Below are 19,459 nucleotides of genomic sequence, written 5' to 3' on the forward strand. Positions count from 1 at the left end.
GTAAAGTAATTTTCAGTTCTCAGAGTGGCTGAAAATCACTGCTGACCGCGAACTATTTATGGGACTTACTGCATACAGCCGGTAGTAATCGAAGGGAAATCTACCTTGTAATTTGTAGTATTAATTGCAAGCTTTGGTGCTATTATATTGTCGATATCAGTCGATAGTCATGTACTATAGTAGACGTTTAACTCACAGATGGAAGCAATGGGAGTGAATTTTTCCACGGAACAAAGTTGGACCTGCAAGCAATGTACATTGATAAACACAGGACGAAATCCCACCTGTTCTGCTTGTGGTTATCGTAAACAGCCAACTGTTAGTGCATGGACGCGTAAAGTTTGTGGTTCTCGCAATCCACAGACGGTAGTTCTTTGCAATCATTGTGGATCGGACAGGATAAAATCTCCTCGTAACTGTGATCACAATGGAAAACAATGGACATGTCCTCGGTGCACGTTGACAAATCCATGGACAGCTAGCATCTGCTCTGCTTGTCAGCTCGATCCCTCGCTAGTTATGGCAGATTCTTCCGCAAGTCGCGGATCTTCTCCCAAGGAAAGGCTCTACCCTGATTTGTCACTTGAATTACATCCAGTTATTGCTCAACAAAGCCCGGAGGTTCTCAAATGTCCCAAATGCCAAAGTTTATTATACGACAATGTCGGAGTGTATTGCACAGTTTGTCATTCTCCGTGTCCTGAAGAAGGTTTTAAACCGAGACCATTTCCCAAATCCTCTGTACCTCATGTGTCTAAAGATATTGATGACAGCCACTGGAGTTGCTCTGGCTGTACTTTAGATAACAAAGCTTCTAATTCAGTCTGCGAGGTTTGCGGAAGGGCTCGTGATGTTGGACCTAACCGCAGCAATTTAGGAGAAACTTCTGATTCAACAGGTATTTCGCTTACTCCTTTGTAGATAAGAAGTTATGTAATATCGCTTTTCAATATTTTGTTAGTCAATTATGATTATAACCCAGCTGGCTGAACTTGGTGTAGCAGTTGTCTTAATGCAGCCTGCAAATATGGAGCCATTCCATCTTTTATCCACACTCCCCTCCCCTCCCCTCCTCCATTGAGGACATAGGAAATCTGAAAGGGAGAGGGGAGTCTTAAACGGTCTTCTCTGAGGGGCAACTGTGTTGGCACCTCTGATCTTTTAATAAATTCTGAAGCCTGCCAATATGGGGCCATTCCATCTTTTATCTGCACACCCCCTCCCCCACTCTATTGAGGACCTGGGAAATCTGAAAGGGAGGGGGGAGTCTTTAAAGGTCGTCTCTGAATGGGTAACTGTATCGGCACCTCTGATCTTTTAATAAATTCTGAAGACAGAAGGGTGTCCGCACTTTGAACTTCCTCTCTTGCAATTGGGGGGTAAATAGCTTACTTTTCTGAGGGGTTAAAATTGAAAGCTCCTCAATAGGAGAGATATTAAATGGAATGGCCAATGGTCTGGTCGAAATGGAGCTGAGCTAGTCATGTTCCAAACCTGACTGACAAGTTAGGTATAACAGAGGAGCAGCTTTTGAATTAGTGTGGTTTGACAGCTGTGTGCAGCCATGTTACGTTGTGTTGAATATGTTACATCAGGGTTCCAGATAAGTTTTCAAGGTATGGTGCCAATGAGGAATTCCAACTGGTCAATTTCCAATGCTCCCACCAAATCATCAAAAATTCTCTATTAATTTGTTGTGTTATATTGCTGACCTTGTCGGGTTTTTGACCTGAGACCCCTTGCTTACCTGGAACACTGGTTACATCTGTGGTGTTGCTGAGTGCTAGCTCCAGTGATCAGTTTTACAATTAAGGGAATATACGCTTTTCCAGTTATTTTACTTTTCTTGGTGGTAAACATACTAGAGGATATTACACAGTGCTATGGAGATACCAATTTTATATCCAGGTCGTAGAATATTATTCTCAACATGTGAAAATAAAATTCATATTTTCAAGCCGCCGTGTAATTTTATATTTATTAAATAGAAAAACTGAAAGTTTGCACAAACAACCTGAAAAAGCAGGAAATGACATCATCAACATCCCCACTGGTGAGGATATGGAAAATACGCCACTTTTGTCCTGGCTGTAGTTTCATGTGAATTTTTCAACTGGTGTATTTTCGAGTAAAACACTCCTGTCTTTATCATAAAATTTATTATTAACTGTACTGCTATTTTGACAACTTAAAAGATAAAATTTAATTGAGTACAACCTGACGATCTTATAACCAGAGAATTACTAATTCTCTACTTCCTTGTCTCCCGAGACAGACGGACACCAACAACTTCCTACGTGAAGAACTCAGTGAAAGGAATATTAGTTTTACATTTGTTTTAATATTATTGTAATAAGTTCAATAACCAACTTCAAAGGTTCTGGTGTTGTGGATCCTGGCTGGTCTTGTCCAACTTGTACTCTTGTCAATTCATCAAATGTTGCTATGTGTAGTGCATGTGGTTCAAAAAGAGACAGCGGTGCAAGTCATGGAGAAGCCTCTCAACCGTCACCCTCAACCAGCCCCAGTAAAACAATGAAGCGCCAGAAAAGTATACCTGTGGAGTCCAGGAGAATGCGTGACGAGAAGCAGGCTAAAGAACAGTGGATCAACATTGTGCAATACTGTAACAGTGTACGTACAAATACTGGTTCATTGGTATCATAGCACAGCTTTTCATGTTTGAAACTCAGCTGTGTGAAAATTTACCAACTTTCATGAAGGGATATTTACAAATAATTAAGAACCAACATAACATAACAGGAAATTAAGTGACACATTTTGATCGCAAACAGAATTAAATCAGCTACATGTACCCAGTGCAGCATGGAAAAATAATGCTATTTTGTGACTGGCTATAATAATTTTAATTAGCTTTTAAATTGATTTATTGTCAACTTTAGCCAGAGAATTAAATAATATATATTTAGGAACACTGCTCTAATGTCTATTTAACAATTTAAAGTGATGCTGTTCTATTTGTTTTTACATTCAGCAAAGTATCCAGTTTATAGATGACTCCTTCCCACCTGCTGAAAAGTCTCTCTATCTGGAGCCACGGTTCTCTGAACACCCTCGCGTAGCAGAATGGAGGCGTCCTCAGCACATCGCCTCATTTGGAGGTGGGCGTGGCACAGCTTCAATTCCACTGGCAGTTTTCCGCAGTCCAAGGCCCGATGACATTATGCAAGGGGTTCTGGGTGACTGCTGGTAAGTTACTGAGAAAAACAAACCAGTTGAAATGCACTGTCTGTCTACTTCTGTCACATGGTAAAATTTGTAGACTGACAAATTTTTCATTGCTCCCTGTGGTTTTCCTGACAAACACCAGCTCAAAGTACAGTCCATTGGCACTTGGCTGTAAGTTTAAACTTTCTTTCTCCTTGCAGACAGAATTGTTTATAATAGACCATATTCGTTTTCTCGGTATTGGACTGCAACTAGCTTGCAACTGTCTGCTAAGGCAGGAAGTCTTTTCAAATGTAAATGGAATTAATCTCTTTTAAGTGATATTCCCCCGCATGAGCCTCTGTTGCAAGCTCGTTCCAGTCTTATTCCAAGAATTCATACAAATATGGCCTTGAATTGGCCCTGAAAAAACCTCATTGGGGGAGTGGTCAATTAAAACATTTAGTTTTATTTTACTTATTTATTTTATTGCTTGGGTGAGTAAGCAGTAATGACAACAGAAACTAATAAATAAAGGAGTCAAATTAAGTAATAATTTTAATTGATAAGTTAATTGACTCTTTTCAGTAATTTTAAAATCAGGTCTCATCCTAAATTTAAGTCTTTGCTAAATTTACCACTCAACATTCTTTAATAATTGTTTCAGGTTTCTGAGTGCTATGGCTGTCTTGGGCGAAAGACCTGAGCTCCTGGAAAAAATTGTGATAACAAGAGAGGTAACTGTTCTAGATTTATAAACTTCAGTTTTTGTTCTCTCCTTTGAATATTTAGCTAAATTTAACAGACGGAAAGTGTGCAAACACTGGGTTATACAACCTTAGGACTTCCATGGATGTTCGGCTTTCAATTTCTCTTCACTGTCTCTAATTTTTAAGGATGACAAGTAATGACAATGATGTGAAACTCTGAGAATTAATGGCAAATTTAAAGAAATTTGGGGTAGTCTGGAAGGGACAGATCTTCAGGGGCAAATCTAGGAGGGGGTTGGGGAGTTCGGCTGAAGCCCCTAAATTAAGAAAATGAGACATTATTAACAACAGGCCTCAGAATGGCAGAAATTCCATTTCCAAGGACCTCAATTTTAAACAGTTTACAGATCACAGGGGTTTGCCTTGGCCAGTCTGTATCTCGAACCCCCTTCTCAAAGATCTTGCATCAACCCCAAGATTTGTTTATCTTTTATGGCCTTTTAAATTTGTAAGTGTACTCTGTTTCACTGCTGTAGATCAATCCAGAGGGAGCATACCAAGTTCGACTTTGTAAAGATGGAAAATGGACAGTAATTTTGGTTGATGACCTCTTACCTTGTGATCGCCATGGACAACCTGTTTATTCACAGGTAGATAATAAACTATGTGTTAACTCGATAAGACTTTAGAACATGACTTGAGGATGAGAAACCATCCCTCCAAGTGGAAAATTACAGTACTCCATGATTAGTAGTAAATATTTTTGAGTCATTGTTACTTAATAAAATTATGTCTATTAATAGTAATGCTTATCAGGGTCAGGCACAATTTTGGTGAGTACGGTTGCAGTTTGCTTCGGTGACCTGTCAAAACTGATGTTAGGGCAGGATAGTGGGTGACTTGCGATAGACCAGTATTTTATTAGTAATTTATACTCTTAGTTGCTTGCATGCAGCTGTTCCCTGTGATCTCTAATTTAAGTTCAATGTACATGCATCCCAGTATTTTAAGCTTTATTTTCCGAGGCTGCGCTTGCTTATTAGGTCTCTCCATTGAAACTCTTGATTTCCTGTTCACAGGTAAATCTTTCAGAATTAGTGCCGTACAATAGGTAATATTTGAAAAGAAATATCTTGAATTTCTTATTCTGCCTTAGGCTCGTCGTCGGCAGCTATGGGTTCCATTAATTGAGAAGGCCATGGCCAAACTTCATGGTTGTTACCAGGCTCTTACTGCTGGTCGCTGCATAGAAGGCCTTGCTACTTTGACAGGAGCTCCATGTCAGAGTTTTATGTTGCATGGTAAGGGACTTTCAGATTCTAACTAGTTTTCCTCAAAAGGGAAAATTTTCATAAAAGGAAAAAAATACATAATTAGTGATATCTTGCTTTGTTTTGCTTGCACAAAATCTCAACAAAATTTAGAAGTTGTTGTTTTCTATAAATAAGTTAAGTTGCCTCCTTGTAGAAAAATGGGCTGATCAGAGAATTTCTGCCCCAGATTTGCAAGTCAGGGTGTTCTTCATAAGAATTTAAGAGGTACAAGCCTTATAAGGTTGTGGCGCTGACAGAGCAAAGTTGTTCAACAGCTTTTTATATTGTTATTAAAACTATTGATAGATCGAAGTATATTTTTCATTTAATGTACGATATACATATCAAGGTTATCTTTGGTTCATGTTCAGTGGACCTAATGTGGTTGTTTTGTTTTTATGCAGCGCCTCAAAACCCCACAAGCGACACAGAACCTATAGATAAAGACATGATCTGGGCACAGCTTCTGAGCTGTAGAAGTGCTGGGTAGGTAGCAAAACCATTCGTGGTTCATCATTGCATGTAGGAATTTGGACCACTGCCCATCAGTGCCAGTTTTTTCATTAGTCTTTTCTGATATTTTGATGGTTTATATCTATTTATTTTGTTTTGTTTTGTATTACTCTTGTACCAAGTTTATGATATTTATGTGCACCAATGTATTTGTTGTGCCTCTTTCCTGACTCTCACATTTTTAATTATTATAATTACGGTCACCCAACTAGTTCAGCTTTTTAGTTGTTTTGGGTGTCCCACTACTGTATGTACTGTACTGTTTATTTATTTATTTATAATTAAAATCTTGTAAATTCTTTTAGTTGTTTACAGTAGTAGAAATAAACTGTTGTTGTTGTTGTTGTTGCGCGTCTGCAGAACGAGATTGGGGGAGAGCAAAGGGTTGGACTCTATAGCAGCGTCCACACTACCGCCGCCTTATTTCTAAGGTTAGGCCTACCGTCCACACTAATCCGTCACGAAAACGGAGCTTTTCGAAAACGCTCTTGAAACTGGAGGAATTTGAAAACGTCGGCTTTTCATTTTCGTGTGGACGGAGAACATTTTGAAAACGGAGCTTTTCCGGCGAAAACGGTAGCGTCCCGATAATCATGTGATTTCCTCAAACACGAACCCAAAATGACTGGTGATTGTTACGTTTTTAAATTCCTCCGGCGTGTTGTGGACGGAAAATATTTGGTGCGTTTTAAGAGTGAAAGCTCCGTTTTCAAATTCCTTCGGTGTAGTTTGGACGGGGCTTATATTCTCATGTCAATTTTCATCTTTGAAGTGCACCCTCATCATTGCAATTTACCTGGTAGGTTTCTTATGGGGGCATCCTGTGGTGGAGATACAAAACCGGAAGAAGAACCCGTTTTTGCAGCAGTTGGTCTGCAAACGCATCACGCTTACTCCGTGCTTGATGTAAAGGATGTTCATGGCATAAGGTTAGCTAGTCATGTTCCATCGTCTACATGTAGTACATTTGCTGTACAGAGCACTTTGTCTCTTGCACTTGCAAGATTTCTGCCGAAGAACGAGACTAAATGAAATCTAAAAAAAGCACATTTGGCTAAAATGGAGATGTATTGCAAGTTTAAAAGAGTCGCGCATTAGCGTCGCGTCGCTTCTTTGACATGCATTAAAAAATAATGGTTTAAGTTTTAAAAACTATTAAAACTTATCAAGATTCAACGAAATGATCAAAATCACGCAAAATTAAAATGCGTTGCAATGCAATGTTACGTGTTAAGTTTATATCTGACTGAAGAGAATCAAGGTAAGGTCTTTTTTTTTAAGTTCATGCGTACAGCTAAGATGCCCCAGTAAAAAAGGTCACGTGCAGAGTCCTTACTTTTTCCACGCGCGCCTTGTCTCCAATTTCTACGCGGCTGGATATTTTTTTTTTCTTTTCTTTTTTTTTTTTTTTTGCTCAGTTTTTCTTTCTTTTCTATTTCGTTAAGGCGCAATCCAATTCTGATTTCAACTTATCCAGTTTTTATTTCCACAAACGTGATCTATTAGGGAAATTCCACATGTAGTCCAAGGTTGAAAACAAAGCGTGACTAAAACTTCAATAAGGTTTGACATGATTACTGAACCTGTAATATATTATGCCACAGACTCGTTCGCCTTCGTAACCCTTGGGGTCGCTTCTCGTGGACTGGTGACTGGTCTGATGCATCCCCTCTGTGGACCCCTGAGTTGAGATATGAGCTCATGGCCCATGGGTCTGAGGAAGGAGTCTTTTGGATGTCCCTTGAGGACTTCATGAAGTAAGTGCCATTCTCCGCATAGATGTTTATCATGTTTCCATGAGGTTCGAAAATATGGAGCTTAAGCAATGACAACTGCGACGCCGAGTACAAGGCCTGTAAAAATATGGATTTATATCTCGCCTTTGAATGTCGCAATTTTGTAGGCCTGTTTAGTACTTTTGTCGTCTATCGGTCTAAAAAGATGTTCATGCAAACCTAACATGTAACGACAGAGTTGAAATTCCAAAATAAATGGAAAATTAGCCCTCGAACTTCACCTTCAGCTTCTTCAAAATACACAGAACTTTGCTATTTCACGTTGTCTTTTTGCAGATTACGGCTAAGGACTGTACAAAGTTTCACAACACTCGTTTGCCTAGAAAAGCGGGGAAATCTATTAAATGAATCTTCAAGTAATTTTATCGATACATAGATCGGCCTCTGAAGAACCTTGCGTATTGTCGCACTTCATTTTAGTTGCTAAGCACGCTGTAAAGCGCTTACTAGAGAATGGAATTCTTTTCATTTATGTACAGGTACTTTGACAGTGTGGACGTGTGCAAGCTCAGGGAGGGCTGGGCCGAGGCCCGTGTCAATGGATGTTTTCCGGCGTTTGCAGGTCCCCCAGCTAAGGTTGCTTTGGTGAATGTGTTTTCTACCACTGATGTTGACTTTTGCCTGTTCCAAGAAGGAGTCAGGTTGGTTTTTCTATGCGCGTGCAAGGCGTGTAGCTTGCGTGGGCTGATGGCGTGGTTTTACACTATAGTTTTAAAAGTCTCACGCCCCTTGTCTTTTGGTGTACAAGGAATCTGCCTCGCTACAGCAATATTTCTGCAAGCATTGCAAGATCTTCAGTTAAACGAAGTCTATTTTGCCCTGCAGCATTTGTAGCTGCACTGTAACCAATAAATATACCCACTGGAATCGACCCTTTCGTTAAACTTATTTCAAAGACCTAACGAATTATCTCCTATTATAAAAAAACAAGCTGATCTCTGAAATGCATGACTTTGAGACCCTCCCTATATTCATCTCTTTATTTATTTATTTATTTATTTATTTATTTATTTATTTATTTATTTATTTATTTATTTATTTATTTATTTATTTATTTTCAGGGGAAAGGCGGAAGGTGTGAAATCTCTGCTTGACCTGTCAATCATTGTTTGTCGCACGTCATCCGGGACTCTGAGTCCCAGACCCCTCTCGCTCGTCTGTCACAGCAGGAGACAGGTGAAGTCTGATGTTTCATGTAACGGTATTCTGGAAGAAGGAACTTACATGATAGGTAAGCAATTCGTGCATAGAGGTACCCTTGTGCCATGGCAAAGCTAAAAACTTTCATATAAAGGTGAATTGTGCTATTTTTAGGACAAGTTTGATTCCGAAGGTAAAATGCTGCGGCGGGTATCTTTGGATAGAAACATCTCCAGATAATTTATTTTCTTTCAGTGCGACCTAAACTTGATATATTTTGATTGTTTTTTTTTTTTTTTCCTTTATTTGATTTGGTCCTATAAGCATAAACAACAACACTGCACAGGCTACTGGGCCAGTACCACATGACAAATGATTTATTAGCATTGTTTACTGGTTATTTAAGCTGTTGATGTTGTCCTTTAGTTTGTTCAGCGTTCAATCACTGGCAGTCGTTGGAAGCAAGAAGCAATGAAGTAGCAGGAGCCTCATTCGTCAAAGGACTTGTAGATGAAGAACTTTTCCCAAACTATGTGCTGGCAGTGCACAGCTCTCGCGCGGTCATGGTGGAGCAAGTCCCAATGGTAGACTTCTGTTTGGCTGATACGCTTTTGTTATTGGCCACGTCAAAAGGAAAACGACATGAGGTAATTTGCTGGGTTCACGTCACGAGGACTTTTAGTAAACGGATTCGACTGACTTCAAGCCACAGAGAAATTGCTCCCTGTTAGTAGTTTTCAATGAGACCCCGTCTTCCCTTTTCCACAATGTCCGAAAACTCTATCAATGTGTAATGACATTGTTCACATGTTCGTAGGGTATTCCCGGAGTCACGTGTTACTACATGGCGCAAGGAATTGCGGGATTGATAGTTGTAGCGGAAAACCGCCGACCTGAACACCACTTGCTCGTGGACTGTGACTGTTCAGAGAGCTTTAACGTGGTGTCATCCAGAGGAGTGCTCATGACCACTGACTGTGTTCCACCCCTCCATACGTAAGTTAAAAATTATGGCAAGTTATTGAATATGTTGTATTCTGCTGAAGTAATCCTGGCGCTAGGAACTGGCCTAACTTCAGACTTGTTGAACATAAGTATAAACTCTATTTCCGTCCCTAATTACCAAAATTGCCATGAAGTTCCCCTCAAATTCAAAAGGAAAGCAAGAAATATGACCCACGTTTGTCTCGTGGAAACTGCAACTAGGATTAAAATTACCTTTCGGCTAAAAGCGCTGTACTTTAGTTAAGTTTGCATTATTCTTTCCTCGGGGAAGGAGAAGGAGGGGGCTTCCCAAATCACAATATTTGGTTTTAGAGTGCAGTTTTATAAGTCTATTATTGGAATATTGTTCCCATTCTAGGCAGATACTTGTTCTTTTGACGCAGCTGGAAGGAACAGACGGTTTCGCCGTGTCTCATAAACTCAGCTTTCGGATCTTGCCTGGTAATGGTTTTGGAGCATACGGAGCTCATCACACGCCACAGCTGACACCAGAACTGTTTGGATTACACAGCGCACGGCCTTTATGACAAAGGGGTTGATGACGTCATGGACTCAAAACACCCGCATGTAAAATGTGCCAAGGCTGGGGAAAGTCTCTAACCAGGCGAAGTTACTGATCCCGAAGATAACAAAGCTGTCCTTTTCTAGTTCAAAAGCTTGTCTGTGAGAGCTAATTGTTGCTACAACCGTGGACAGAATATCTGACAAAATGTTCGAAATACTGTGTGAATTTTCTGTCGATGTAATCGATAGGTTTACTGGAAGATCGTGACAATTCCCTCGATATTCGCAATTCATTATGATGGTGAATGTAAACGGAATTTGGTCTAAGGAAGCTGGCCTTCTTTCCGTTTTATTTATTGTTTTATTTTTTCAGAAGCGTCTAAAAACGAAATAGAGATGTAAAAATTGTAACAGTCATGTTGTGAACCGTGTTAAGTTACGTGAAGCCATATGAAATAGGGCTCAATTCAATTTTTTTGTGACTATGACATGTATGAATTAAAATAGGGACACTCATGAAAGTTTGGGAGAACTAGAAAAAGTTGTGGGAACACTTGCCTGTGGCTGGTGGCCCCACAGTGTTTCTCGTTCTCACAAACTTCCACTCGCGTTGCTAAAACGTAGATGGAAACATGGAAACGTTTTATATTTTAAATATTAATTAGTTGTGGGAGATGTGCAAAGCCAAGGAAGTAAGAATGAAAAGAAGAGGTCCCAACCACTGACTGAGTATTGCAAGTGTTAATCGCAAGTTGTATTAAATGACATTTTAGTGGAATAAATTTTATTTAACTCATTGTACGACCCTTTCAAACTAGTACGTGACGCCATGGTGCTGAAGGGACGACTGTGCGTGTGTTGCGTACACAATAACAATTTTAGACTGCATGCCAGTTTTATTGTGCATGGAAAATTGTGTTATTTTTTGTTGCGTAAAGGAAGGAAAAATGATCACTGGATTTTTAGGTTATGTACTATGCTGAAGAGAAATTACATGGAGGGTCACATATTTACAGCAGACCTATACATACAGTGGTATGTCAAAACTGATGCCATTTGTTTTAGTGTCGTTGTCGCCTTCAGTCTTTTTAATCTTAATCATTTTGGCGGTTATTTTTACAATACTGTACTCACTTCTCATAATAAATTTGACTAGTTAACAGATGACACTGAGACAAATATGTTACATGAGGTATTATCTTTCTCCATTATCGGAGTAATGCCAACCTGAGTCTTAAATCTGGTTCCCTACTTTACCCGAGCGCGAAAAATCTGTTTCAAAACTGAACTGAATGGTTTACCCGTTCGTTTACAATGAAGTTTATTCAGAAAAGGAAAACAACTCGGCACCTAACGGCAGCCGAACCCGGATACCGCTTGGAAGTTCAGCCGGCTGGGCTTGTGGCGAGAAGCGAGGATTCTTATTTTTGCAAGGCTCGATAATTTGAAAGTGACAAATGTAAATAAGGATGAGTGAAATTGTGACTTGCCTGAAAGCGTAAATAAAAAAAGGGGACGCAAGTCGAATTTTCGCGAAAAAGCAAATTTCTAAGCCGGCTAACGAAAGTCGAACCCACAACGTTTTTCATACCGATTTGACACTAGCCTCTGACAACACGAACTTAAGTCCTCAACTATTGTAGTTTCTCACGTGCCAGATGCCATGCTAACTGTAACGCTCAGTAACGCCAGAGTGTCATGTAAATAATTTAAGGAGGCAATGTGACATGGCGTATTGACAGTTAATAAGTGAAGAGACATTTGTAATAATATAACGCGACGTGAAAAATCAACAAAATCGCAGTTACATCGACCAAGGCACTCAGGAAGGCACTGCCGTAAAGGTAAGAAAGCTCTATTTTATGTTTTTTTTTCCCTCGGTTTTTAGGCCAGTAAATAAAATTAGTCTCATTATAGCCCTTGTAAGGGCACAATTCATTGTAAAAACAGTACAGGGAACGTTACTCTCAAACAAAATGGACAAATGAAGCGCCATTGTAATAAGAAAAATATGCTTAATATTTTGAGCTGTGGTAGATATTCCCACCTCTTGCCCTCCTACGTTAAATTTTGAGTTGCCTGTGAGTGGTAGAGTCGACTTGCCACGGAAGTTCTCTCTTTACCTTCACTTTCACACAATTCACCGTTTCATTTTACATTTTTTGAATGAAACTGAACGGAGTTACAAGTCCTTAATTAAATCGGGTTTGTTTGCCTTCATTAACTCAATAACTGCCAGAGAGCAATATATGATTCTTAAAACAAGAACGCATGCATATGGGCAAAACTGTTGCCTTCTCAACACTCCTAGAGCGAGAATAGCAGGAAAATATTTCACGACCGTGGTCAGAAAAAAACAAAACCCAATCACTCCCCACATGACCTGGGAAGAGACTGAGGATTGAAGATGTGCCTATGCTGGGCAACTGACCATGCGCAGAAAGAGTGGGTTTTGTAAGGACTAGTGGGGGCTTTTGTCATGAGTTTTATTTATACATCTATATTCGCCTTTGTGAAAACTTATTGACTTGACCGCGGTTGCTAAGACTTAAAAGTAAATGGTCAGGTGAGTGGCACGTTATGCTTCACAAAAACCACGCTAGAATTAAGAGGAAATAATAAAAAATATTAAAAGAATCCGTCGATGAAAGGTGTGTTGTGCAAGCGATGTGATACTTTACGCTTTACAAGCACTGGACTGGAAAAAAAAAGAAAACAAAAACAGCTATGAATAACAATCGGCGAGCTTAACCTTCGTATTTTCTAAGTAATGTGCGGTTTGACAGGCCTCGTTAATTTTTATAGGGTTAAATAGAGCTAAATTTTGGTAAGGGCTTAATATAGCTTATACTGCAAGGAGGAAATATCGCTCTACACCCTTGCGAAAAATGTAGAAAAATGTGCTCCCTTATCCAGAATTGAGATAAATTGATAAAGGATGGTGATACTTTTCTAATTATCTTCTTACTGGGAGGTGAGAAAAATGAAATGACACTCAAACGTCCACACAGCAAGATACCGGAGACTTCAATAAATGTTTAGTTTTACAAACATGCTTAATGAAAATGGTTTGTTTTAATTGCTCTGTGTCTAATAGAAGGCTTCAATAGAAGTGTAATATAGCAATAGAGCAACCTTTAGGTTTTTTACCTAAATGTTTCGGTTTTTTTATAATTATTCACGGTACTCGTTCAAGAGGATAGACAAAAAGCAAAACTTTTCCAAGGTAAGATCTCCAACTCGTCATTTTTTCTCCATAATTATTGTTCCTATAAGCGCTAATTTCCACATGTAGAGCCATTTTGTAAAAGCATCGTCCTTAAACAATTGCTAGTCGACACCAAATATAAAGTTCCCCGATAACATAATTTTATTCCTTTAAACAGTTCATCTGGCCGAGTAAGCTATTTCGATTACGAAAGCTGAATACGAAAGGATGATAATGTAAAATTCACGCCGAAAAAAACTATAATTGTTTAAAATCGAGGGCAAGGCAAATAAGCAATAGCCTATTCGAACAGTTTCGTTCTTAGCCGAGGATATTTGGAAAACGTGAAACTGGGTGCATCGCCAATGGTTAAAACATAGCTTTGTCTCAATCGCTCTATCACCTGATTTACACCTAAGAAAGTATATAACAGCAATTTGATGTTCCCCAGCGAAGAACAGAATGGGAAATCAAGGAAGAAAACTGATCTCAAGTGATCATTAGTGATCATAAGTGGTTATTATCAGTTGCGTTCACTTCACTCTTTGTAACTTGTGGAGGGATAAAAAGTAAATGAATGTAGCAATGTAAAGAGGGGAAATACAGAAAATCTGTTTCAACAATTATTATTTCAAGAGTGGCGTTTTCGTTCAGTACCGTTTCTTTTAAAGAAGTTTGACTAAGAAGTTTTGCTTATGGCAACACTAGGACAGAAGCTTTGAAAGAAGCTTGATTTTATTGAAAAACGTTTACAACTGACATTTAGTTTTTTTTTTTACAAATTTGAACATAGAAAACTGTACAATATGTTGTGCATGCGGAACATGCCACATTCACATGTACTTTGCGGGAGTTTAAAACAACATTTATTTGTTAGTGTGTGGTATTCAAATGCAGAACTGTGTCTCTACTCAAGACAACTAATGGTAATTTTGAGCAAAGTGACATTTCACTCAGTAGCTAATATGATTGTAAATTTTATTGCTTAACAATTAATCCTCCGTTTCCGTAATTATAACATTGAGCAACCATGTTCAAATACATCAGATTCGTATAAAAAATAAAGGATTTTTTAATTTCCCTAAACGTTTTTGAGAGGTATTGGCATGCATTGCATTAGTATGAGCGAGCTTTCGAGTTATTCTATTCTAAGCAAACGCGTAATCCACTAATACCTAATTGCAATATGTTACACGTTCAACGAAATATGGGACGTAGCTCTCAGACCCCACAGTCTTCACAATAGTTACTTTCATCTTTCTGCCTAATAGATTAAGCAATTATTGCACGAGATGGTAGATAACCAACGAGGATTGTAACGCCGAGTTGTCTATAATCATCCCATATTCAACAAGCGCAAGTGGAATAATTGTTTTAATAAAAACGCGCTCCCCCCCTCCCCCCCCCCCCAAAATATATATATTGATAACTAGTCTAGAATAAAAATAAAAACGCCCCAAAAAATAACCCGTACGCTTACCATATTTGTAGAGCATGGTATAATGGCTTATATACCATGATGGCTAAGCCAATGAAAACTCTCGAATTGCGTTATCCAATGATCCATGTTTGTAATAAGTTATTTCATTTCATTCATTGTTTTTTAATTTGCGCAGAACTAGTTCCAACTCAAGATGAAGCTTCTTTTGTTTGTGGTTTTGCTGTCATATGTCCATGCCGCCAAAGGAGGTAAACACATCAATTTAATTGCTAAATACAGCCTAAATTTATCACAACCCAGTCCAATGACTACATCGAATTGTTAAAATTAGTTAGTAAAACCTTAAGTTAAAGTTAACAAAAAAGGCTAAATGTGTGCTAGCGGTCAGAGGATTGTATTGACGTATACATAAGAGGAAGATATGTCAGCATGTTACATTTGTCGCGTTACCTAGCAACATGAGGGTACCGCGACACATTCACCGCTTACTGCTGCAAAGAAATTATTATAGTACAACTTCTGTCGTCTGAACAAGTTATAATGTCAATTTTAATAGCAAGAAACCCATGTTCGTCATACAAAGAGCTGAATGAGGCTGACAGAGAAAGGCGATTCACCCAAGATCTTGGGAAAAGCGACGCGGATGATCTACGCGCGGGGAAGTGGTACCGTTTTACCGGAAGGGCAGGATTTAAATTGTCAAACAGGTAACTGGAAGAAGCTGATAGTTTGTCATCACTTTGGCACCATAACGGTCTAATTAACATAGCGCCAAATAAATTTACACATTTTGTACATTTTCGCTCGTTCAATAAATATATTCCCCTTATTGTTCAGTCAGTTTATGAGTTATCAGTCATCGAGCTTCCCTCGCCCAGCTACTCAAAATTAGAACAGAAAAGAAGTTTTGATATGATGAAGAAAAATAACTAGGCTTTGAAGGATAACTTTTTTTTTATTTATTTTTAATTTTTCTTTGAGAGGATAGCCCTTATGAATACGTGTAGACGTTCATTTTTGCAGGTATCCTGGTTTTTCCGTAGACATATTTTTCATGTAAACAAAACCGTGGAATTCTATCTCTTTTACACACTGAATTCAGGGAAGTCAAATCTTTTCGTAAGCTTAGGAAAAATACTGATTCGTCAAAGTTTCAGAGGGATGTTGTTAGTATAAGATATCTTGTTTTTGTTTTTCTCCATAACCTTTTATCTTAATGGTTATATATTTCACTGGAAAGCCTCAAGGGGACGTGAAATAAACGAATGAATGTGTGTATTTATCTCTCAAGCATCCCTATGTTCAGGTTATAACAAATGATCTTGATGGGATTTGAACCCACGACCCTCCGTGATCTAGTCGGATGCTCTAACCACTGAATTACTGGAGACTCTATGGTGAGCAAGGGTAAAATGTGGGTCTTTGACTGGAACTCGGATTTTTTTTCCGAGTTGATGTTTCTACCTTGAAAATTTCCTTATAATACTCACTTTGGAGGGTGGTTGGTTGCGTCTTTGATATGCCTTAATGTGACTGCGCGATGCAGTTAGTGAGTTCATATGCGACTAGACATCATTTGGCTGTGTGACCGCGCGATGCGGTTCCAGTCAAAGACCCACATTTCACCCTTGCTCACCATAGAGTCTCCAGGAGCTCAGTGGTAAGAGCATCCGACTAGATCACGGAGGCTCGTGGGTTCAAATCCCATCTGGAACTCGGATTTTTTTTCCGAGTTGATGTTTCTACCTTGAAAAAATTTCTACCTTGAAAATTTCCTTGTAGTACTAACAAATGATCTGTCTTTAAATAAACTTTGTTGTTATAACTCACACACGACACGGTTTTCTTGAGTAGATCTGAGCTGTCTTTGGTTCCACAGGTTAAAAAGAACTGCCTGTAAACCTGGACCAGCGTGTGGGGCCAGTTATCCTGGTTTTATGATTGGTGGTAATCCGAAGAGAATAGGAAAGAATGCCAGAAGAAAGAAAGTGTGTTTCACTGAAGGCGATAACTGCTGCGCAAAATATGTCTACGTCAAGGTTAAAAGGTGTGCGGGTAACTTCTTAGTGTATCAGTTGCCCGCGCCGCCTTCTGGGAGTTACCGCTACTGTGGCCAAAAACGTAAGTAGGCCGTTTATACATTACTCTAAGCACAGGAACGTTTCAGATAAGGTATGACTTAGTAATGACTTAGTAAAGTAATAATCTCTTCAAAACACTATTTCCCATATTCCTTGGGAGCAATTCTTTGGAGCATTAGTAAGTCTATGAGTATTATACAAACCAACGTCGAATTCTGGTGGACTATAGATTAGAATTCAACGTGTAATTAAGAATCAGCGTCAGTTAACTTTTCTTTCAATCACTGATGTTTATTGCGAGTACCTGGGTGAATGCAAGCTAAACTGGCACAATCAAATTCTTAGACCTAACTAGTTGCCATCACTACTAAACACTTATTCCACAAGGGCAAGCTGGATATGAGATGGCTACAACCATCTCATATACAACAAGCACTAGTGGAATAATTGTTTTATTAAAAGCGTCCCCAAAATATAGAAAATTAAAATAGAATAATAATAACAATGCTCCCAACAATTACATGCACGCTTACCATATTTGTAGAGCACGTTATAAAGGCTCATATACCATGATGGCCAAGCCAATGAAAACATCCACCGGCAGTTACTAATAGTTGGTAGTTATTTGCAATCTTTTCTTCTTAGCAACCATTACTGAATCCAATTGACTTCTTTTTTTCCGCAGAAAGAGGAAAGCCTACCCAAGGTATGTCAGAAAAGATGATGTGTTAGCTCGGAAAAATCTCCTTTGTCCAGTGTTCCGTGTTCTGTGTCCAATGTTCCTTGTCCACTGTCCAGAGTTCTCTGCCATGTGTCCCGTGCTCTGTGTCCTAGACCTGGTGTACTGTGTTCAGTGTGCTGTATGTAGTGTCCTGTGCCTACTTTCCAGAGTCCAGTGTCCAGTGTCCCGTGTCCACTGTCTAGACTGCTCTGCTCTGTCTCCAATGCTCTGTGTGATATGACCGGTGTACTGCATCCATTGTACTATGTCTGGTATCCTGTGTCTACTTTTCAGTGTCAAGTGTTCTGTTTTCTGTGTCCAGTGTTAAGTTTACACTGACCAGAGTTCTCTGCGATGTGTCCCGTGCTCTGTGTTATGCCCGGTGTACTGTGTCCATTGTGCTATGCCTAATATCCTGAGCCTACTTTCCAGGGTCCAGTATTCTGTGCAAGTATATTAGCATGCTCTGTGATTAGTGTATGTAGATAATTGGCATTACTTACCCTGTGCTTCACCCGTTGAGGAGATCTTCATAACTTATGATCTTCTCACTCCATCATTTTCTTCAGCTCCACCCACCACTCCCTCTGTGAAAACCGGTGAAGACAAGCAGCACCCTGGCAACTCGTGCAAAGTTGTAAAAGTCGAAAATCCTCAGGGTGGTTCAGGAGTGTACTGGATAAACCCAGCAGGAAAGACTTTCAGGGCTTACTGTGATCAAGAGACTGACGGCGGAGGGTGGACACTGGTTTACAGTTATACCTTCACAAACTATCCGTAAGTGAGAGAGGGATGGTAAAAAAGATATCAGTAATTCTTTAGATCTGCTCTTTACCAGTATTCTCTTTCGAGCTTCACAAGTTACGCTGGCATTTTTTTATCATTTCTTAAATGAAATGTATGCTGCCGCAGTATGGGTGCGTTTCGTTGAGTCTTTCGCTTAGGCTCAAGCGTTGTAGGAAAGGATTTTGTTGAGGAGGTGAACGCTTTTCAATTTAGATTCTTCTCCAGACGGGAAGAGCCCGTGGAAGTAGACCAGACTCTAAAGAGCGGCAGAAATGGAGGTTAAAAATAGGAAATGGGAGAGTTTTTTATTGTTATTTCTTCGAGTGCACCCTAAAACTAAAAATAGTGACGTTTCGTCTACACAACACCCCACTGAAGAACAAAAACCTTGAATTACTCCTCTAATCTAGAGGACGAGCAACCCCGCCTTTTTATATGGGATTTTCCCCCACCCCCACCCCAAAGATAATTCACTATAAGCAAGAGATGATGGTCTGCAATTGATATTATCGAGGGGCGATGCAGCAGTAACGTTTACATAGTTATTTTATATATTTCGCTTCATAGGAAATTTTTGGATGGAAGTAACGCTGTCACACCACGCCCCTCGTGGCCGGCTAACGGGGACGTTCCCGTGTCAAAGAAAACTCCCTTACGTGAGACGCAGTTGGGTGCCATGAACTTCGACTTGTGGAAACAAATTGGACAGGAATTCATGGTCAAGTCTAACATCAATCATTGGATCACATGTAAGGAAGGAACTGGAAGCTTAGTGGACTGCAGAGCTGGGACCTTGGATTGCCAAGTAGTCAAGAATATCGCCCCTACCTGCCACAATGTTGCCCCTGACGAGATACGCATCCTAACTAAAGAATCGTCGGAAGATTTCGGACCTCATCTCTACTATTCAAAGAGTTCTACCTATTTGAAGACCTACTACTACTGGGAGAGCTCGACCAAGTCCCCCAACTGGCCCACGCATGACCCTTGTGGCCAAAACGGCCTGTCACATGTCAAAGATGTAATGAATCCCCGTGGCAACATTTTCATTCGTTAGGTATTCCCCGTCGGAA

General features: G+C 39.5%; 2 protein-coding genes across 2 annotated transcripts; both read left to right on the forward strand.

Moving 5' to 3' along the window:
* The first annotated feature begins 42 nt into the window (after positions 1–42).
* Positions 43–10,947, forward strand: LOC145496535 (calpain-15-like). The gene is made up of 14 exons (XM_081476228.1): positions 43–898; positions 2,378–2,634; positions 2,996–3,210; positions 3,836–3,905; positions 4,415–4,528; positions 5,035–5,179; positions 5,596–5,677; positions 6,508–6,633; positions 7,309–7,461; positions 7,980–8,141; positions 8,562–8,731; positions 9,067–9,287; positions 9,458–9,636; positions 10,004–10,947. Exons 1-14 carry the CDS (start codon positions 199–201, stop codon positions 10,170–10,172), a joined length of 2,763 nt encoding a protein of 920 aa, XP_081332354.1. The 5' UTR covers positions 43–198; the 3' UTR covers positions 10,173–10,947.
* A 1,009-nt stretch (positions 10,948–11,956) lies between these two features.
* On the forward strand, positions 11,957–19,456 carry LOC145496564 (uncharacterized). The gene is made up of 7 exons (XM_081476265.1): positions 11,957–11,993; positions 14,974–15,046; positions 15,355–15,505; positions 16,678–16,919; positions 17,565–17,585; positions 18,170–18,377; positions 18,954–19,456. The coding sequence occupies exons 2-7, from the start codon at positions 14,992–14,994 to the stop codon at positions 19,441–19,443; spliced, it is 1,167 nt and encodes a 388-aa protein (XP_081332391.1). The 5' UTR covers positions 11,957–11,993; positions 14,974–14,991; the 3' UTR covers positions 19,444–19,456.
* The last annotated feature ends 3 nt before the right edge of the window (positions 19,457–19,459 follow it).

Source organism: Orbicella franksi, chromosome 9, assembly GCF_964199315.1.
Source record: "Orbicella franksi chromosome 9, jaOrbFran1.1, whole genome shotgun sequence".
Classification (NCBI taxonomy): domain Eukaryota; kingdom Metazoa; phylum Cnidaria; class Anthozoa; order Scleractinia; family Merulinidae; genus Orbicella; species Orbicella franksi.